General features: G+C 37.3%; 2 protein-coding genes across 3 annotated transcripts in view; both read left to right on the top strand.

The window, feature by feature from the left end:
- mical1 (microtubule associated monooxygenase, calponin and LIM domain containing 1) overlaps positions 1–7,907 on the top strand; it is a 34,915-nt gene extending 27,008 nt beyond the window's left edge. Inside the window, exons 18-25 of one of the 2 annotated variants that reach the window (XM_077218859.1) lie at positions 532–1,297; positions 1,384–1,499; positions 2,122–2,229; positions 2,397–2,490; positions 4,205–4,295; positions 4,716–4,789; positions 5,541–5,694; positions 6,665–6,780. In XM_077218859.1, coding sequence (XP_077074974.1) covers positions 532–1,297; positions 1,384–1,499; positions 2,122–2,229; positions 2,397–2,490; positions 4,205–4,295; positions 4,716–4,789; positions 5,541–5,677 — 1,386 coding nt within the window. In that variant the 3' untranslated portion in view covers positions 5,678–5,694; positions 6,665–6,780. Of the gene's footprint in view, positions 1–531; positions 1,298–1,383; positions 1,500–2,121; positions 2,230–2,396; positions 2,491–4,204; positions 4,296–4,715; positions 4,790–5,540 lie in introns of both variants that reach the window. The other variant, XM_077218858.1, reaches the window with a different exon arrangement.
- A 6,134-nt stretch (positions 7,908–14,041) lies between these two features.
- Positions 14,042–19,015, top strand: LOC143726087 (CD48 antigen-like). Its single transcript, XM_077219075.1, has 5 exons — positions 14,042–14,180; positions 14,477–14,794; positions 16,395–16,454; positions 16,906–17,178; positions 17,296–19,015. The coding sequence occupies exons 1-5, from the start codon at positions 14,078–14,080 to the stop codon at positions 17,433–17,435; spliced, it is 894 nt and encodes a 297-aa protein (XP_077075190.1). The 5' UTR covers positions 14,042–14,077; the 3' UTR covers positions 17,436–19,015.
- Positions 19,016–21,511: the final 2,496 nt, after the last annotated feature.

The following is a 21,511-nucleotide window of genomic DNA, read 5'->3' on the forward strand; positions in this document are numbered from 1 at the left end:
CACTAAAAAGAACTTGCTCAGCAAGATGCTCTTCAATATGTTGCTCAACCATGACCATTCTTGACATGAAATCTAAAATTAACTGTAGAAGAAGACACTGATTCAAAAATATGAAGCAGCACAGCTGTTTTCAACAATGATGATCAGAAATATTTCTTGAGCAGCAAATCATCATATTAGATTGATTTCTGAAGAGTCATGTGACAATGAAGACTGGAGTAATGATGCTGAAAATTTAGCTTTGAATCACTGGAATACATTACATTTTGAAATATATTAAAATAGAAAACAGTTATTTTAAATTAAGTTTAACAATATTACTGTTTTTACTGTATTTTTGATTAAATAAATGCAGCATTGTTGAGCAGAAGAGGCTTCTTTCAAAAAGTAGTAGGGGTGGATAGATGGATGGATGGATGGATAGATGGTAGTCTACATGAATTGAACAAGCTACTGTAACATTTGTGTTCACGAACACAGAATATATCTCAGGCCCAAAATATCACAATGTCATGTTTTTCTGTTTTCTAGAATCATGTTGAGTATAGTCATAATGAAGAGGATGATAAGGAAAAGACACAAAATGGTGAAACTGTAGAGATGGCATCCCCTCCTCCACATGTCTCTGTAAAACGGAAGGGCTCATATAAGATATCTGTTGACCCTGACTTCGAAGAATCGAATGAGTGCCCTACTCCCACAGAGCAAGATGACTATCTGTCACCTGACCTTAAGGAATCTCGTGAACCACACAAACCCTCAGAGCTCAATCCAGAGAGCACAGGCATTGAGAGCCAACAAAATAACAGACCCCAGTCCATTCCAGTCCCAGCCCCGCGAAGCTCCAGAGCTCCGCTCCCAAAACCTCGCACTGTCCATAACGTGGTGCCCGAACCCTCAAATATCCCAGAGGAACCTGAGGAAACTCATCACGACCCCACGCCTGACTCCAAACCCAAGCCGTCCCTGCGCAAACTTCAGCTGAGCGAAGAGGAAAAAGCTGACCTTCTCAGCCAGGATTCGGACTCTGAGACGCACGCCTCTTCTTCTGCTGCCTCCACCTCCTCTTCCTCCAAGCAGCATGAAGGAGTCGAGGAGGAGGGCTACTGGAGCGGAGGCATCGCTACACGGAAGAGCTTGCAGAACCAGCCTAACCGTCGCTGCCTGAGAAGGAAGAGTGAACCTCCACCCACCACCCAATCGCAGCACGGAAAAACGCGCTCCAAGTTTTCCCCATGGAATCTGTCTTCACCACGGCTACAGCAGCGCTTCAGCGTCCTCCGAGTCAGACCTTCAGGTTGGAAGCCCAATTTTTTTTACTTCTTTCTAAACGGCTTTAGGTTAAACTTTAGTAGCTGATTTTGGTATGAATTCCCTCATCAGAACAAACTCAACCAGACCATTATGTATCAGAAGATGATAATGAAGAAGGTGTTGACGATGATGAAGAAGAGGACGAAGAGGATCTTCAAGAAGAAGACCATGTTTTGGATTGCAAGGTGGGAATATGTTCAAATTATTTTCAACTTCTTAAACTTATTTAGTAAGAAGACCAAATTTCAATCCATACCAACCAGATTTTACAAATGGGTAGGAATATACAGTTGTTGTTTTTTTGATAATGCTTGATTGTGATGTCCCCAAACAAAACTTTGATGCCAATTCATCAACTAGGGATGCATGATTTAGGCGTATATATATATATATATATACTTTTTTTATATATAAATGTAACTAGTTTGTTTGTGAAGCTGCACAATTTGGCCAAAAAATTATTAAATTTAAGTATTAAAAAATAAGTATTCTATGTTAATGACTAGAAAACTAATAATTATTAATTATTACAAATATTTAAAAAATAAGTATTATTATTATTATTGTAATATTTCATTGTACAATAGAAACAGAGTATTTGATAAAAATCATATAATAAATACAAAAAAAATTATATTGTACAGCTGTAAAATTATTAATATGTATGGCTGTGTTAATTTCATAATTTTCATACAATTAAACTTTTATTTTGGCAGAAAAGCACTGAATCATGATCTTGTTTTCTGGTAGACTGATTAAATTCTGCCAATAAGTGGCTGACTGTAGATTTGTGTTGTGTGTGTTCAGGGGGGCGATTATGAGATTTCTGAGTCAGAGAAACAGGACCTAAAGAGGATGAAAACTCTTGAGCGGAAAGCTAAAATGAGCGAAATCCAGCGCTTCCACAAAGCTCAGGTAAGGTCAATCTATACTGTGTAAATTGTTTCTCATAATGGTAAAAAAAAAAACACATGCCACTTAAAAGAAAAATCAGCATCAATTTATATCAAGATGAAAAATGGAGTGATCTGAATTTCATTCTCATTTGGTCTGACACTGTTCTGGTTCTGACGCCCACACAGACGATTCAGAGACGGCTGGATGAGATAGAAGTGACCTTTAAAGAACTGGAAGAGAAAGGAGTGGAGCTGGAGAGAGTTTTGAGAGGAGAGGCTGGTATGACATCTCATCCATCTACATGCACCACTAATGATTCCACTTCATCATATCATACAGCAGTCAGAATGTGTGCGTGCTAAGACTCTCACTGAAACCCAGTGAACTTGTTAACCCTACACTTGCACGTCACCAAGACGTACCAAGATTATTTTGTTTTTCAGAGTTACATTTACTGTCTAATACAGCCGGGGATTTCGATTCACAAGCTTTCGATTCAATTTTGATTCAATATCACTTCATTTGGATATTTATTTCAGATACAGTTGTTTGGCCATTTTTATCAAGGAAAAACTAATGTTGTACAGTTTACAGGGAACATTTTCAGTTGGTACAATTAACAACTGATTTGTATTCAAACATTTACATTGCACATAAGGCAGTTTTTATAATAATAACATTAGGACAATAATATTAACTCTTTAATGACATAATTATGTTTCTGCTCCACTGTTGTTGTTGTTGTTGTTGTTGTTGTTGTTGTTGTTGTTGTTGTTGTTTTATTTAAATGTTGGCTCCGGTTGTCATAAAGTAGTTTTCATGCTGAATTTATTCAAATGTATACCAAATATTGAAGAACAGATTAAAGGTGCACTGTGTAAAAATTTTGAGTATCTATTAACAGAAATGCAATATGACATCCATAACTATGTGTTCAGTGGTGTATAAAGAACTTACTTAAACCGTAATTTTTTTATTACCTTAGAATGAGACATTTATATCTACATAGGCGCGGGAATCCCCTTCTATGAAGGTCGACATATTGTGACGTCATGTTTCTACCGTAGCCGACAGCGAACAAAAAGATACACATTTAACAAAATGATCCTCTCTTCATTTTTCCAGATAACTATTGAGTTATGGTAATTGAATGGCTTTTTTGAGGCAAATGTAACGTTACGTGACATTCTTTGTTATAAAATTAACAGAATTTGAAAACTAAGACTTTGTTTCATATAAAAAATCATTGCGATTTATTGACTAAAAAAATGTTTAGAGAAATTTTGGGTCACGCAGCACGCTTTAGATTAGGGTCCAATTCTCACTAAATATTAAGTATGACTTTTGCCTCAATAATCTCCTAATTAATAGTTAGTAGGGTAGTTGTTAAGTTTAGGTATTGGGTAGGATTAAGGAATATAAAGCTCATATTAATGCCTTATTCTGTACTAATAAACAGCCAATAACATGCATGCAAATAAGCAACTGGTTAATAGTGAGAATTGGACCCTAAACTAAACCAAATTTTGTTCATGCATTCTCTGAAAAGAGCATATACTAAAATATCGATTCTTTGGATTTAAGAATCTATATCAGCTCATCAAAATGAGTATGGATTAAAATTGAGAAATCAACCCAGCACTACTGTCTAACATTAGGACAATTCAGCAGATGTTTTATTAACGTATAAGAGTTTCAATGAACGTGAATTTTTTTTTTTATCGTTTTTTTTTTATACGTAACTTAAAGCTTTAGTTTATGTTTCTCATTATACAAATGATAAAATGCTTGAAATTAGTTTTTTGCATATACATTTATTTAAGTTATATTACTTTGAACGTTTTGTGCCCTGCATACAACTCCTTCAATACTGTTTTAAAACCATCCCAGGATGCACTGTAAGCTGATTAAGAGAAGCAAATGGGTGACATAGTGTGGATAAGGCGATCTTGTAGGTGTCGTAACCTCCTGTGTGGATGTATGTGTGTTCTAGTTTCAGGTGACCCTGAAACGATTGACCAGTGGATTGATCTGGTCCAGGAGAAGAACAATCTACTCTCAGAGGAGTCTGATCTCATGGTGGCGTAAGTCTGATTACTGTTACCCTCAAAAATAGGCACAAGTTGGGTTGAATTAATAAACATCTTGGTTGTTTAACCAAGTGGTAATATCTGGATTAATACAATGCACATTTAAGGAACTCAATAGCAGTTAATGCTCAAAGTGCATCATTTATTTTTGCATGTGTAAAAATACCTCAAACCTCACTATAAGCCAGCTGAGTCTCGTTGCCCTTGGAAACCTCTCTTCTGCTTGTCTTTGATGAGCACTAATGCTTAAGATGAATGCTTAGAGTGGCCTCATTTATTTAACCCACCGCTTTGCATGTACTTATCATGTATTGGCTCTGTGCACAATTGGATCCTCTGTGTCAGAAACTAAATTACAGGCTGTGCTAACAGCAGCATCATATATTTGTGTGATTCTGGTTTTGTGTTTCAAAGGTCTCGACAGCTGGAGCTGGAAGACAAACAGAGCATGTTAGAGACGGAGCTACGGCGATACATGGAAATGGATGGTGGGAAATTAAAGATAATTCTGTTCATTATATTATGTCATTATATTCTCTTTATGTAATATTCATTAAATAGTCCTGTGTTCTTCTGACAAATTAATTTGGATTTAATTACAAAAGGTCCATCTGTCAGTTAATATGAAGTCATAAAAGCTTCATGTGTAATAATAATAAAAACGCAAGACAAAACTAAAATTGTTTTATTGTATTTAATATTAAATGAGTCTAATTAATTTAAATAATTTAATAATAAATTAGAATGAAATTATTTTTCATATTGAAATAAAGTGTTACTTGTCAATATATTCTCTTTATATAATAGTTACTTTAATAGTCCTATGGAATTAATTACAAATAGTCCATCTGTCAATTATTTTTAAGTCATAAAGCTTTTTGTATTAAATTCTACAATATTTAAAATGTAAATTATTATAATATTTCTAAATATATAAATCATTTAAATTATTATTATTATTATTATTGAAATACTAACATTTCTAATTTAGTATTAATTTGGTTTTAAAATTTGTTGTCTATTCACACCAAGGACGATAACTATAACGATAAAGATATAGTTCTAAAAATCGTTCTAAAAATAAAAGAATAGCAGACTCCACACCTCAACTTTAACGATAACTATAATAAGTTATAGTTCTAGTTATCGTTCTTGGTGTGAACAGGCCTTGATTTGTTTTTATTCATGTAAACGTATGCAGACATGCATTAAGATGTTGCCATGTTGTTGTGCGTGTAGAAACTGAGAAGACCCCTGAGCAGCGAGCACAGGAGGAGCGCATCCTGCAGGAGATGCTGGACGTGGTGGACATGAGGGATTCACTGGTGGCCTTCCTGGAGGAGAAGAGGTTGAAGGAAGTCAATGACGAACTGTAGTACTGTAGGCATCCCAGGTGCTCTGGGACTAAGACACGACAAAATACCCACATTTACCAGGACAAAACACATGCTACAACACCAACAACAAAGGGAGTAGTTCACCATTAAGTTCATCATTTACTCATCCTCATGCTGTTCTAAACCTTCTATGACTTTCTGCCTTCTGTGGAAAACAAACGGAAAAAATTTGCACAATCTCTTCTTTTCCATACAATGAAATTAAATAGTACTTAAAGGGTTAGTTCATCCAAAAAGGAAAATTTTGTCATTAATTACGCCCCATTAATTAGTTCCAAACCCGTAAAACTTTCGTTCATGTTCTGTACACAAAATGAAGATCTTTTTTATTTTAATTAAATTTTTCCCTCCATTGACAGCTACACGACTACCACTTTGACGCTACAAAAAGCTCATAAAGAGATCGTAAAACTAATCAATATGAAATAAACGGTCCTAATTAAGTCCAAATTTCTCAAAAGAGACATGAATTCATATGGATTAGTTTTACGATCACTCTATGAACTTTTTGTAGCGTCAAAGTGGTAGTCGTGTAGCGGTCAATGGAGGGACAGAAAGCTGTCAGATTTCGACGAGCTTCATTTGTGTTTCAAGGATGAACGAAAGTCTTGCGTGTTTGAGATGACATGAGGGAGTGATTGATGACAGAATTTAATTTTTAGCTCAACTATCCCTTTAAATCCAATAAGTTTTATTACTTTATTAAGAGACAGTCGTTAAATTTCAGCTTTCAGATTTTGTATGTTCAATGTCATTGTTGCCTAACATTAATGCTTCTCATGTGCCTCGTAACCAGTTTTTCAGTGCTCAAAATTTGAATGTGCATATCTTCAGATTGCACATATGAGAATTGAGCATTACAGTGGAGAGGAAGATTTTCAGTAAACAACGACTTTCATTTCAGTATATTTCCACACAAAACTACTCATTTAGACAACAGTATGGTGCTTTTCTGTCATTTTTTAGGCCTTTACAGCTGTGTTGAACATCCTGCACCCACATCTCTTGTGTGCACGACGAAAGAAAGAAATCATACAGGACTGCATCGACATGAGGGTGAATAAATGATGCCAGAATATTTACTTTTGTGTGAACTGTCTCTACTGATTCACTGATATTGCATATTTTAAAGAAACCCAATGACTTACTGGCACAAAAGACGACATTGCACCACTTTGTGCAAAAACTCTGCTCTTGAAAACCAAAGAGTTAAACACATCTGTGCACACAGTCACTATGGTCTTGCTCCAAAACAAATGTGCTTTCTAACAGATATATAAACTCTGAAGACTGTGCCAAATGTTGTGAAACTGCACATCCATCCCAGACTTCACAGCCCGGACATGGCCTTTCCCGAGACCAACGGCGGTCACGATACAAACTCAAACACACGGACTATAGAATTTGCTGGGTCAGATGTATGCGCACACGTGCAATTATATTGCATATCGCACTTTTATAAAAGTCTATCAAGGTCATGTATGTTCTAAATATCAAGAGATATTATATAAAAGGTATTTACACATTTATGGTGCCATATTTGGCAGAACCTGATGCCAATATAATGTCTTAAACAGCACTTGCATTGTATTATTATGAATATATTATGGCTTTGCAACATTAAGAGATTCAATATCACAATGGGCTTTTGTGCAGTGTGTTGTTTTTTCTTGTAAGTGATTGTATTTTTCTTCACACATTATTATTATTATTATTATTATAATTATTCATTGATTTGATATTTTCTGCATGATCATGGTTTTGACTCTCAGGGGAACGTCTGCCTGGCCCGGTTTCCATTTATATATTTCTACTTATGTATTTTTGCGTATCATTATTTGGAAGTGTTTACACAGTATATCATACTCGTTCATGAATTCATTTTAGGAAGGCACAAAGGAAGTTGAGTGAAATTTAACATCTGTTTGTTCCTTTGCTGTATGAAATTCCCACAGAGAATTATTGCTTGGAACATTTATGTGTTTGATGAATTGGTTTTCATTTTTTAAGCTGAGAATAATTAGTGCCATTAATTCATGTCAGAGAGGAAATTTGTGGTTGTGTGTTGGGAACCGTGGTGTAATTTTTGCTGTTTGCTTTTGTTCCCTGTATTTCTTTTCTTTAAACATGTTCAGATACACAGCAGTGGTTTCCTTTCTATGGGGACAGTAATTCACTTAATATGCTAATAAAATATCTAGCACTTTTATGTTTTTCCTCTCGGTTGGGTTTCAGTGCTGTGAAAACGGCCTTGATTTCTTCATGTACATCAGAAACCGATTTTAAGCATTGACGTCATGGCTGCTTTGGCACGGATGTGTTATTCAGCAGGTATTTTTAAAATAGTATGTGAAACAGTTTGTACTTACATTTATTATGTTTAAAACAGAAGTAATATAAATCGTTTTCACATAACCTTGACAAACTCATACTATACTGCAGAAATAGTTAGGGTAGGATGGTAGTATGCTGTTTTCCACATATCCTTTGTCTGTTATTAAGTCCTTATGAAATATTTGCAGAAATGGAGAAGTAACCACATTCCTGTCACATAAAATGGCATTTTCTCATTGCTTTTTTGCTCTGATTATTTAAGTGTTGTTGTTTTTTTAAAAGGTTCATGATCACCACTAGAGGGCCTCCTTCATCAGTTTTACAGGAGCGACAGGATGCACAAGGGTCAATGACAAGGTTTGATTTAGGTTTTATCCATTCTAGATTACTGATGTGAGTACGGAGTGTACAATATTTTGTATTATATAGTGTTGTTTATGAAGTCAGTATACGTGTTAATCACAAAATTCCCTTTTTCTACAGTAAATATTTTTTGTATAATTAAAGGTATGTGTATTATTGTATAATTTAATTATTTATTTACTGTTAGGCTATATTTTAATTTATTTATATTTTATCAAAATATTATTTATATTCATTTGTGTATTTATTTATTTATACTCATTTATGAACAATGCAAAAATATTTTTATTTCTCACATAAAGACTATAAAAATAAAATAATATGTGGAATATATTGCTTGAGTTGTATGGATTATGTTTATGGTGCTTTAATGTAATTTTTGAAGCTTGGCAGCCCCAGTCCTCCAGTTTTATGGTATGGAAAATAGTTTCTTCAAATTTTTGGGTGTTCCAGAGATGAAAGAAATTCACTGGAATAACATGAAGGTTAGTAAATGAAGATATAATTGAATTGTGCGTGTGTGTGGTCACAAGTCGGACTCTCTAAGTATTAGGCTAAATGGTTTAAGATATCTTCTTGCAATAAATATAAGATATCTTCTTGCATGCAGGACACTTTCAGGACCTAAAAAATGGCATTCTTACCGAAAGACCATTCACCTTTGCAGCAGGTCTAGGATCAGTTGACTTCAGATATTTGATGGTAACTGGATCAGGACACTGGTCCCAGAGCTGCACACACTCCAGGTTAATCCAAACTCCTCAATTTGCTTAGGATCAATTTTTAACGAGTTCCTCACATGGAGGGTTCATAGAGAGTGATGAGGGTGTTGTCCTAGATCAGTAAACATACTGAATTATGCTTGGGCCAGATGCACGCTTCTTCTCGACAGATACAGAAACCTGTAATGAAATGCCCTCATACATCAGTGCAGAGCCATCTGTGCGCTCCTCCATCAAGAGCTCTACTGCAGCACAACAGATACTCATTTGATTTGATGAGTATGTGCCTGCTCCTCAATTATGGCCTTTTTAATCACTGTTACTTTTTAAATTACATTTGCTGTTCTCCTCTATCGAATCAATTTGATTTGAGAGGAACAGAGAGAGAGAAAATTGTTTATAAAATAGTCCATTTTGGATCCTTTGTACACAAGCTAGCATTGTACAGTGAGGGTGTTTTTTTTTCTCCCTCGATTGTTCATATTTGGTTTTAGCATATTTCTGTTGCTAGCAATATTTTTGCTAGTCCTATAACTATTATAATTGATGATGATAATGCAAATACAACGAGAATTTTTTTTATATATAAAATGGTAAAATTATTATAGATAGATGTCAGTGAAACCAGGTGATAATGTATTACAATTATACACGTTTATAAGACATTTAGAATGCATTAATCACAAAATAAGCCATCATATGACTTGCAAATATAGTTAAAGTCAGATGGACAACTGTTAATGGTTTTTGATGGATTTCCTGTTTATGGAAAGATTTTTTCTGTTTATGGAAAAGAACATAAATCCTGCCTAATATCTTCTTTTGTTTTGCACATAAGAAAGAAAGTCATACTGGTTTGGAACGATATATGACAGTAAATGATTATTTGTCATTGGTTACTTTATCATCACCATTGTCATGTCCTGTTACTTTCTCTCTTCCTCTCTGACAGCTTTCATTTCACCAAACACAATCTGAGTTACATAAGACATCATTGGTCATGAACGCTTTCCAGTGACATTACTGTCAGATTATCACTGGTTTTAGATTAGAGCTGCTTTTTACTGTCCAGCCGAAGCACAGTAGAGGTTTGTCTGCAATAATCAGCTTATTTTAGATTTAGAGTTGTGTAAACTTGCTTTAAGGATATTACAGGATTGATGGTAACACTTTTAGTTCCCATTCATTAGCATGAAATAATAGTGACGCAATACATATTTTTACAGCATTTATTAAAAGTATTAATCCGTTATGTTAGATAATAAAAAAATACAAATCATTTTCAATGTTAGTTCACAGTGCATTAATTCATAATGACTTTTTTTTTAAAATGTATTTAAAAATAGTATAGCCTATATCATGAATCCATATTCCAAACCATGTTTTTTTCATATCCTGAATCACTATGGTACACCTATAATGAGTAATGTTTATTTTCAGACTATTTTAGACTGGTTTGGGCCGTACCGCTGCGGAGTAGCCCAGTAGCGTGAGTAGCTCCGGCTTCAATGTTCTTCCGCAAGACGCATGCAGTTCTGTTTAGTGAGCGCCAAAAGTTACGGACTGCAGTTTTAACATTGAAGTTGCAGTAAGTAGGCTTGTTTGAGATGCGCCTAAAATGTAGTCGAGAGTTGGCGGCTGCAATGAGAGGAGAAGTGAAAAAAGAGCAGGCAAACCGGACAGTTCTCGCTTCTCGCAGTGGATCTGACCCCTGCTAGATCAATGATGGTTATCGCGGGATTTACGCTCGTGCACGTGTTGCTAAAAAAATGGATGTAATTTAAGTTTTGTTGCTTTTATATGAAAATAAATATAATAAATAAGACACTCAAAGTAGGCTACTTGTTATTTAATTCCATTCCAAATAAGTGTTTATCAATCATTTTTTCTTTAAAACAGACATAGGTTATGTGGGGTTTTTTTGTGTGTGTTTTTTTTAAATAATAAAATGACATTGCATAACCCATAGAGATCGCACTGTCCACGAGTTTGGGAATATTCACACACAACATATACATGATACATGATACAATGATATCCGAGTTTTAAAATCAAACATTTTAAAGGACAACAATACATCACGGTTGTTTAAACCAATCAACAACTCGTTGCTGTGTCGTCAGCAAGTCGTTTCTCATCATGCTTTTGATCAGCGTGGAGAGCAACTGCGCGTGACTGCAGAATCCGACACGTGCGCCTTGTGCTCGCCAGTGTTTTTTGACACACGACAGCATGACATCAGAGCAAGGCGGACGCAATCAGACACATTTCTAACCGGCATGCATTACGCGCTGATCACCGGTGATCGGTTCTGCGCAGATTTTGCTCTTCTCAAACAAGCCTAGTGATTTCTGAGAATTCGGACCAAGCTGAACAACACACTTGTAGCCAATCAGCAGTAGGGGGCATGTCCACTCATGAAGGGGCAGGAGAGAGAGTGGGCCAATCAGCAGTAGGGGGCGTGTCCACTCATGATGGGGGAGGAGAGAGAGTGGGCCAATCAGCAGTAGGGGGCATGTCCACTCATGAAGGGGCAGGAGAGAGAGTGGGCCAATCAGCAGTACGGGGCATGTCCACTCATGAAGGGGCAGGAGAGAGAGTGGGCCAATCAGCAATAGGGGGCGTGTCCACTCATGATGGGGGAGGAGAGAGAGTGGGCCAGTCAGCAGTAGGGGGCATGTCCACTCATGAAGGGGCAGGAGAGAGAGTGGGCCAATCAGCAGTAGGGGGCGTGTCCACTCATGATGGGGCAGGAGAGAGAGTGGGCCAATCAGCAGTAGGGGGCATGCCCACTCATGATGGGGCAGGAGAGAGAGTGGGCCAATCAGCAGTAGGGGGCATGTCCACTCATGATGGGGCAGGAGAGAGAGTGGGCCAATCAGCAGTAGGGGGCGTGTCCACTCATGATGGGGGAGGAGAGAGAGTGGGCCAATCAACAGTACGGCGCGTGTACACTCATGATGGGGGAGGAGAGAGAGTGAGCCAATAAGCAGTAGGGGGCGTGTCCACTCATGATGGGTGAGGAGAGAGAGTGGGCCAATCAACAGTACGGGGCGTGTCCACTCATGATGGGGGAGGAGAGAGAGTGGGCCAATCAGCAGTAGGGGGCGTGTCCACTCATGATGGGGGAGGAGAGAGAGTGGGCCAATCAACAGTACGGCGCGTGTACACTCATGATGGGGGAGGAGAGAGAGTGGGCCAATCAGCAGTAGGGGGCGTGTCCACTCATGATGGGTGAGGAGAGAGAGTGGGCCAATCAACAGTACGGGGCGTGTCCACTCATGATGGGGGAGGAGAGAGAGTGGGCCAATCAGCAGTAGGGGGCGTGTCCACTCATGATGGGGGAGGAGAGAGAGTGGGCCAATCAACAGTACGGTCGTGTCCACTCATGATGGGGGAGGAGAGAGAGTGGGCCAATCAGCAGTACGGGGCGTGTCCACTCATGATGGGGGAGGAGAGAGAGTGGGCCAATCAGCAGTACGGGGCGTGTCCACTCATGATGGGGGAGGAGAGAGAGTGGGCCAATCAGCAGTACGGGGCGTGTCCACTCATGATGGGGGAGGAGAGAGAGTGGGCCAATCAGCAGTACGGGGCGTGTCCACTCATGATGGGGGAGGAGAGAGAGTGGGCCAATCAACAGTACGGGGCGTGTCCACTCATGATGGGGGAGGAGAGAGAGTGGGCCAATCAGCAGTACGGGGCGTGTCCACTCATGATGGGGGAGGAGAGAGAGTGAGCAAGAGGGAGATTTGAAGAAAGACTGTAGAAAGAGAGATGGCTGAGAGACATTAGAAAAGAGAAAAGGTTAGAGGAATATCACTGGAAAAAGAAGGGTTATGATCAGGCAAGAGCTTTAGGAATTAATATTGGAAACGCTTTCCAGCACTGGAGAGACCTGAGCGGGAAGGCCTGAAAATGGATGCAGAGGTTGCATTGTTTTTGCTCCATACGCGAGTAACATTGTTTTTGCTCCATACGCGAGTAACATTGGTTTTGCTCCATACGCGAGTAACATTGGTTTTGCTAATACCAAGATGTGTTGTTGTTGTAATGTTAGCTATAGTAACAGGACGTCTGTGAGTATCATTGTTTGTCAAGCTGTGCTGCTGGCCACTAAAAACCAACTCTTGCTTATATTTATTATTGTGTACTGTATGTTAATTTTTTGTTCTTCTTTGTCATTAATTTGTTATATTCGCTTCATTATTTTGCTTTGCTTCAGATATGATAAAGAGATATTTACTCTTGCATTGCGTGTTTGTGCATTTTGGGGGCGGAGCAATGAAGGGAGACGTGTGTTTGTTTGGATGTCCATTTTAAATATCAAGAGTGTTTCGCAGAAATCGCTTACTGCACCATTAACCAAGATTAACAAATGCTGCAGAACTAGTTAATTGTCCATTCGTGTTTAATAGAGAAGCTTACTAATCATAGCAAATGAAAAAAAATTGTAAGTGTTATAGAATTGTTTTATTAAAAGTGAAAAGCTTAATTGCTTAAAATGTGAGTTTTTGGTTTTCTCTGTCTCATGTAAAGAGTTCTAATATAGAGTGATTAGTCACATGGCATTTATGGCCCAGATTATTGCAGAGATGGACATGCACAATTATAATAATAATATATAGCCTATATATATATATATATATATATATATATATATATATATGACAGTCCAGTCCATCATGGATAATGCATTAGCATCACACATAATGGAATTTAGAACTGTTTCAGATGTTTAAATTTGTCCTTTCAGACGACTCAACCTACCCCTGTCCTGAGGCTATAAAGAACAATGATTGTGATTTATTAATTATTAGTTTTTAATTAAAGACCCTTTTGATGCCATCTAGTGCCATCTTGTAGGCCTACTGATTTCATGGTCAGTTTCATTTCCTGATAAAAGTAAATGAGGCACAGACGATCTTCTCTAAATGCTCTCTGTGAGTTGAGCTCCAGGTGCATGACGGAGAGAACAGGCAAACTCACTATAATATCTGATATGATGCCTCTTAAAACATTCTCCAGCATGTGGGCTTACACTGTGTTTTTCATCAGCATGAAAGGTAAGCTATTTAAAATCTAATGTTGTTTTCTGTTTGTTTTCAAGCAGACTGTTTTAGTGGTTGTGGTCATTAGTTAGGCTGCATGCTGTCAATTTGAAACACTGATTCTGTCATGCAAACTAAATTTGTCTTAAACAATGTATCCCGTTAAATGTCTAACATACTTGATAGTACGATAGTTTAATAGTTCTTGAAAGATGGCTGTACCAGCTCTTGTCTAATTGTTGTTGATGTCTGTTTGTTTTTAGTTGGTTTTTTTCTAGCTTTTTATGTAACACATTTTTATATTGTTTTAGATCTAGTGAATGGTAAGATGGATGAGCTAAAGTTTGTGATAAAGGGAAAAGTCACTCTGCAAACAGGAGCTACTCATCTACCGAGAGATGATGAAGTAATGTGGCTGTTTGATAGTGGCAACCAAACTACCCGTATAGCACAGCTATTTGAAGGAACAGTTTTCACTCATTATGAACCGAGACTCATCAACAGACTGCAGCTGGACAGAGAAACTGGATCACTGACAATCTGGAACATCAGCACCAGTGAATCTGGATTTTATGAAGTCACCATCACTAAATTAATGCACTGGAAGATGTTGAAAGTTGATGTTTATGGTAATATTTAGTTGCAGCCAATACAATTATTTTTGTGATAACTACAGGTGCTGGTCATATAATTAGAATATCATCAAAAAGTTGATTTATTTCAGTAATTCCATTCAAAAAGTGAAATTTGGATATAATATTCATTCATTACACACAGACTGATATATTTCAAATGTTTATTTCATTTAATTGTGATGATTAAAACAGAAAAGTAATGAAAATCACAAATTCAGTATCTCTGAAAATTAGAATATTACTTAAGACCAATGCAAAAAAAGGATTTTTAGAAATGTTGGCCAACTGAAAAGTATGAACATGAAAAGTATGAGCATGTACAGGACTCAATACTTAGTTGGGACTCCTTTTGCCTGAATTACTGCAGCAATGCGGCTTTGCATGGAGTGGATCAGTCTGTGCCACTGCTCAGGTGTTATGAAAGACCAGGTTGCTCTGATAGTGGCCTTCACCTCTTCACAATACCCCATCGATTTTCTATAAGGTTAAGGTCAGGCGAGTTTGCTGGCTAATTAAGAACAGGGATACCATGGTCCTTAAACCAGGTACTGGTAGCTTTGGCACTGTGTGCAGGTGCCAAGTCCTGTTGGAAAATGAAATCTGATTCTCCATAAAGTTGGTCAGCAGCAGGAAACATGAAGTGCTCTAAAACGTCCTGGTAGACTGCTGCGTTGACCTTGGACCTCAGAAAACACAGTGGACCAACACCAGCAGATGACATGGCACCCCAAACCATCACTGACTGTGGAAACTTTACACTGGACTTCAAGCAACTTGGATTATGTGCCTCTCCTTTCTTCCTCCAGTAATAACTTTGGACCACTCAGCAGCAGTCCAGTCCTTTTTATCTTTAGCCCAGACGAGACACTTCTGACACTGTGTCTTGTTCAAGAGTGGCTTGGTGGTTCTTGAAGCACTGACTCTTGTGAATCTCCCCTACATTTTTGAATGGGTTTTGTTTCACAATCCTCTCCAGGATGCGGTTATCCCTATTGCTTGTACACTTTTTTCTACCACATCTTTTCCTTCCCTTTGCCTCTCTACTAATGTGCTTGGACACAGAGCTCTGTGAACAGCCAGCCTCTTTAGCAATGACCTGTTGTGTCTTGTCCTCCTTGTTCAAGATGTCAATGGTTGTCTTTTGGACAACTGTCAAGTCAGCAGTCTTCCCCATGATTGTGTAGCTTACAGAACTAGACTGAGAGACCATTTAAAGGCCTTTGCAGGTGTTTTGAGTTAATTGGCTGATTAGAGTGTGGCACCAGGAGTCTTCAATATTGAACCTTTTCAATATATTCTAATTTTCTGAGATAATGATTTTGGGGTTTTCAGTAGTTGTCAGTTATAATCATCAAAATTAAAAGGAATGAACACTTGAGATATATCAGTCTGTGTGTAATGAATGAATATAATATCCAAATTTCACTTTTTGAATGGAATTACTGAAAAAAATCAACTTTTTGATGATATTCTAATTATATGACCAGCACCTGTATTTATAATGAGGTCTCTCTCTCTCTCTCTCTCTCTCTCTCTCTCTCTCTCTCTCTCTCTCTCCCTCTCCCTCTCTCTCTCTCTCTCTCTCTCTGTATAGAATCAGTTTCTGTTCCTGCCATCAGGATTGGCTCACTGATGAGTATAAACCAAGCACAAGGTAAGTATTTTTCTCTTACACAATAGTGACTTACAAGATTAGTAGCGACAGTAACATTAGAAGCTGTGCAATGAAAAAATGCAAGTTCAAACAGCAACAGTACAGAGAATTGTGAGGCACTTTTTGGTTGACTTCGGAAGCTCATGCCCCCATTCATTAATAAGGTGTGCATCCCAATTTCCATATATATTTTTTCAAACTGGCAAGATATTTGTATGCATCACCTTTACAGCTACAGTACAAGCAAATAAAGAATTCACTGCAACACAATGATTGACAATTTAACCTTTGTACATCTGTCACACAAGACGGAGCCAAAAAATTGCCGCTCAGACTGACATCTACATGGGCTCATGAAGCAACCGTTTGATTTTAAAAGCGAGTCAAAATGCTTAAAAATTGTCTTTACTTTAAATGTTCAAGAGTAACGTTATGATCTGATGTAAACCAGGTGCATTGACGCAATCACAAATGATGGAAGACCCAAACCAAGAAATCTGTTCTGTCCTTTGTTCTGTAAAAAATGAACGAGACGTGTCCATCTCCTGGTATAAAGGGGGTGAAATGGTGAACCAGACCAGCAATCCTGATCTCAGCATTAACCTGAGTTTACCATTAGAGCTCCATTATAATGATCCAGAGACCTACAGCTGCACGGCTGCCAATCCAGTGAGCAATAAAACCGTTCATCTTCACATGAAAAAGATCTGCCCACAACACCAAGGTGCAAAATGTCACATCTCTTCATGCCACAATGACCTTTGTGTAGCTTATGTGTCTCTTAATAGATGATGACAGTTGTTGACTTCACGCCTGTCACTTTCTCTTTCTTCTCTATCAGATTGTCCAGAGCATTGTGGTCTCACTGAGGTTCTGATCCGACTGGTTCTGTCTGGTTTGGTGGGAATTGGCACTGTTTTCTTTCTGGTTGAGCATGTGATGTTCTGCTCAGCTCGGAGAAGAGCTCCATCTGTGTGCTAAAGATACTACCATGATAGTTTCTGAGGTTAGACAGCGCCAAACGAAATTACTAAAATTCAGATGGTTTTCAAAAACTCCAAACTATACTGTTAATCTCGAGTGCTGCCGGGATGATGTATTTGTGTTGACCAAAACCCAGAAACAAGTTTGTACTTTGGTTTTCTGTTCAGAACAGGTGTAAGATTATTTTGTTCTGTCTTTCTGCCAACCCACATTCATAGAGCTCAGATGTTCCAGAGTGCATCTTGTGAGTTTGCAGTGAAAATGAAGTGTTGTTGATGATCCACATTCAGTGAAACAGGAAGCGGTCTAGTGGCATGTTTTCTGCAGTGAGGTATGAGCTTTATGAAACCACGAGAAAAGATCTTGCCATCTAAGTGCCAAGCAAACTTTCTAACATCAAGTGCCATTGTCTGTTTTTATTTTAAAAAAAATATTTCTTTCAAAGCATCAAATTCAACAAAACAGAACTATGGGCTATCTTCCAGTCATCCACACCAGTTTACTTGGTTGCTCCTTAAAAAGAGGGGCTGAATTCAGAATAGCATACCAATTATGCTACATATTGTAAATTAAGTCAGAGACAACATGTCTCTCAATTGAGAGTCTCAGGCTGCATTTATGCCCTTCCCTTGCTAACTTTCCTCTGTCTCGTTCACTTGAATACGTCATTGCATGAATTCCCACTGCTGGCGAAAGCCTTGAAATATGTTTAAATGGAACATAAGCCCCTGATTAAAATAAATTCAGGTAAATTACGTCTGAGCTCTGAAACTTCCTGCTGTGACATCACAATCGTAGACTCACTCCCTTTGTCAAAATTGAGGGTCTGTCTATATAAACTTCCCTCGCTTTATAAGGGCAGCAAGGAATTCCCCCAAGGGGAACTGGGCCCAATGCCCATGCCTGCTCTCCATCTGTTAAGATTCATTCTGATTGTAAATTGTGCACAATTAATGGCTGTAATGTACACCAGTGTGTTGTGTTGTGTCCCCTGTGTGGTGTACAGTAGGTTTCACCTCATAAATTACATAAATCTGATTGTAAGAAACGTCAGTTAGTAAGAGCACAGGTGTTTTTAACAGATTCACAGACAGGGCTCAGATTAAGCCAAGAGATGGCCTTAGTTAATTTAAGTAACTTTTTTTTAAATGTGTCTTAGAAAAAACATGGCACCGACTTTTTAAAATATGTCAGTGCAAGTTACTTTCATTTAAGACCGCACAAACATGCATTTTAGTCTGGGACTAGGCTTAATTATTGTCTGTGAAACCCACAACTGGACCACCAGAAAACCAGAACGCGAACTAAACCAAATCCGATGTCTAAACCGAACTGGCAGTGAGTGCTTTTCAGGATGATATAATCACTGGATTTGCCAAAGTTTTTGAGGTTAGTGACATCAAAGATATTCAGTGCTTAGTTTGAGGCACTTGTTCTGAAAAGAAAACTAATAATTACACAAGAAGGCCCATAATTAGGCTATATATATATATATATATGTTTATATAGTGCAGAAGTGAAAATACAGAATAAAAAAAAAAAAGTGGATTTAAAATTAAAACAGGAAAAAAATAAAACATTTCTGGTAATGACCTTCATATATCCTAATCCTTCAAGGTAGACATTAAAAATGTGAACAAAAAAAGTGACTTGTTGGAATTCATTGGAGGTATAGTGCAGGAACATAAACTTGATTTTCGTTCACAGTTGTAAGAAGTGAGTTGGCTGCTTCCTTTTTTCCTGCGTAACCACGCAGTCAATCCTATTCGAACTTCAATGTTGGAGTCTCATTCCTTCAGTTTCTTTGCAACTCAACTGTTTGAGTTATATTTAACCTAGAAAAATTAAAACAATTTCTTATCGATTTGCATACATATTTGTGTGTATTTGAACTGACTGTATATTTCAATTATTAAACAATTCTGAAGATACAGAAGCACTCAAGATCATATTATATTACAACTGAACTGGGTTAAAGATTGAATGGTCCCAATCAATTATTTTGTAATACAGAAATTGCATTGCAATTACGTATGTCCTTATTATGAGAGAGAGAATGTAATTTTATGTAAATTTCTTCTTGATATACACAGTTATAATATAATATTCAATTATTAAAAATTACCATCACACTGCATTCACTTGTCCGTACCTCCGCCTGGATTTTTGCTGCACAAATGATTTTATGCTGTTATGTTGTAATTACCATACTTAGTTTAAGTAGTTTAAACCATACATGTAATGAGAACAACGAACTACAAACTAGAAAGTGTGGCTTTTGAATTAAAATGATCTGATGCTTTGCCTATAGACTACTCTACTGTTAATCTCGATTTATAATTAGACTTCGTATTTACATTGTGAATTATTAGAATATGTTTTTGTTTACACTGTTAGAAATAAAATGTGCTAAAATTGTACTTTTAGCTTCTCACTGGGGCAGTAACCTCAAAGGTGCACCGTCTCTACCCCTAAGGGTGCATATTTATACCATAAACAAGTATGCACCCTTTAAGTGTTAAAGTGATTTAAATATATGACAATTAAAAGGTCATAAATGGCCTCAGTAACAGATTTTAGTTGAAAATCAGATTAGGGACTGCAGTGTGAATGTAGCCATTGTGAACAAATTTATACTACGTACATTTAATTTCTGTTTGTTTGTTTGTTTGTTTTTAATACCGTAAGTGTTGCATGTTATTAATCCTTTCATTATAAGTTGCATTTCATTTTCATAGGTGCAAATATTATATGCATATTATATCAAACCTTTTTGTTGTTATTCTCAAATAAATTGGGAAGTATTTAAACTACTTAACAACAGAGCTAATAAAACTGAACTTGGGCACTCTTCTTTTTTTAATTATTGTTTGGCGATGTTCTGTATGATGAAATTAAACATTGTTAAATTGATACTTTGTCAAATGTCTCAAGGAACTTCTCTAGTCTGGGATTGTGAAGTTCAAGAACAAAACTGCCCTGAATAATGTGCAATAATGCACATGGTCTTTACCGTATCATAGCTGTTAATTAGAGGTAAAATAAAAACAGTTAAATTATTGTGATAATACTTACATTGCACTTGTAACAGCAACACAACAGCAACAACAACAACAGCAGCAGCAACACCAACAGCAACACCAACAGCAACACCTCCAGCAATATGTCTGGATGCCCCGGGAGTGTCTGAAGTTGAGTTAGAGAAGGGTGTTGCTGTACTGAACTTTGAGTTGGATATTTCTGGGCTGATGGTTGAGTGTAGTGGTTCTGTAAGGGTCACAATACAAGAACAATATATTTTATAAACCTGTAAGCTAACTTCTCTACTGCACATGAACACAAAAACAAACATAAATTGGAAAGTCTCAAATGTTATTTAAAAAGTTCAGTCATACAGTAACATACTCACTCTTTGCTGTAACATTATAACATTGCTTGGGTTGTTTTTCGGGTTTTGCCATGTAGCATTTGTTAGAGGTGACACCATTTAGGATTACATGGTCAGGCTCTATTGAAACATTAGGTGTCTTCGGCCAGGTTATGCAGTTCTTATTAGGGCCACAGTAACGAGCGATCGGATGGATCTCACTCTCTGTTTTGCAATCGATTTCATAGTAAATAGTCAAATTAGAAGTTGTGTTGAGTTGTAGAGTAGCATTTCCACCCTTGACTACATTCACATTCTCCACCTTCACACATTTCAAGCAAGAACCTGACAAAATAAATATATGAAGTGTAAGTTAACAACAGATTAATTATTTGATTCACATTCCGATTTTAAAACCATTTGCTGTAAATGCTCAAAACACAGGTTTGCAGTAAAACATTTAGGAAAATAGTGCCCAAGGATTCAATAAAATGTTCACAAATAAAATTGGAATTTTTTTTTTAGTAAATATTTACTCAGTTAGTGTAAATAGTTTGAATAAAATTCCACTCAGAACTCCAAATGTTATTCTGAAGTTCTTAGGCAGAAATGAGGCAAAAATCTGTCAGTTTGCCAGCAAGGCGCAGTTATCGACCGATTTGGATCACCTCAAAACGGCAAATTTCAATACAAAAATCAGCCATCA

This window comes from Siphateles boraxobius, unplaced genomic scaffold (assembly GCF_051911475.1).
Source record: "Siphateles boraxobius isolate OS27281-9 unplaced genomic scaffold, OSU_SipBor_1 77, whole genome shotgun sequence".
In the NCBI taxonomy this organism is placed as follows: Eukaryota; Metazoa; Chordata; class Actinopteri; order Cypriniformes; family Leuciscidae; genus Siphateles; species Siphateles boraxobius.

Excerpts from the sequence above, each read along its gene's own strand:
- LOC143726087 (XM_077219075.1), top strand. The coding sequence starts at position 14,078 with ATGACGGAGAGAACAGGCAAACTCACTATAATATCTGATATGATGCCT. Across the intron at positions 14,181-14,476 it reads GTTTTTCATCAGCATGAAAG|ATCTAGTGAATGGTAAGATG; the intron begins GTAAGCTATTTA and ends ATATTGTTTTAG. Across the intron at positions 16,455-16,905 it reads GAGTATAAACCAAGCACAAG|GTGCATTGACGCAATCACAA; the intron begins GTAAGTATTTTT and ends GATGTAAACCAG.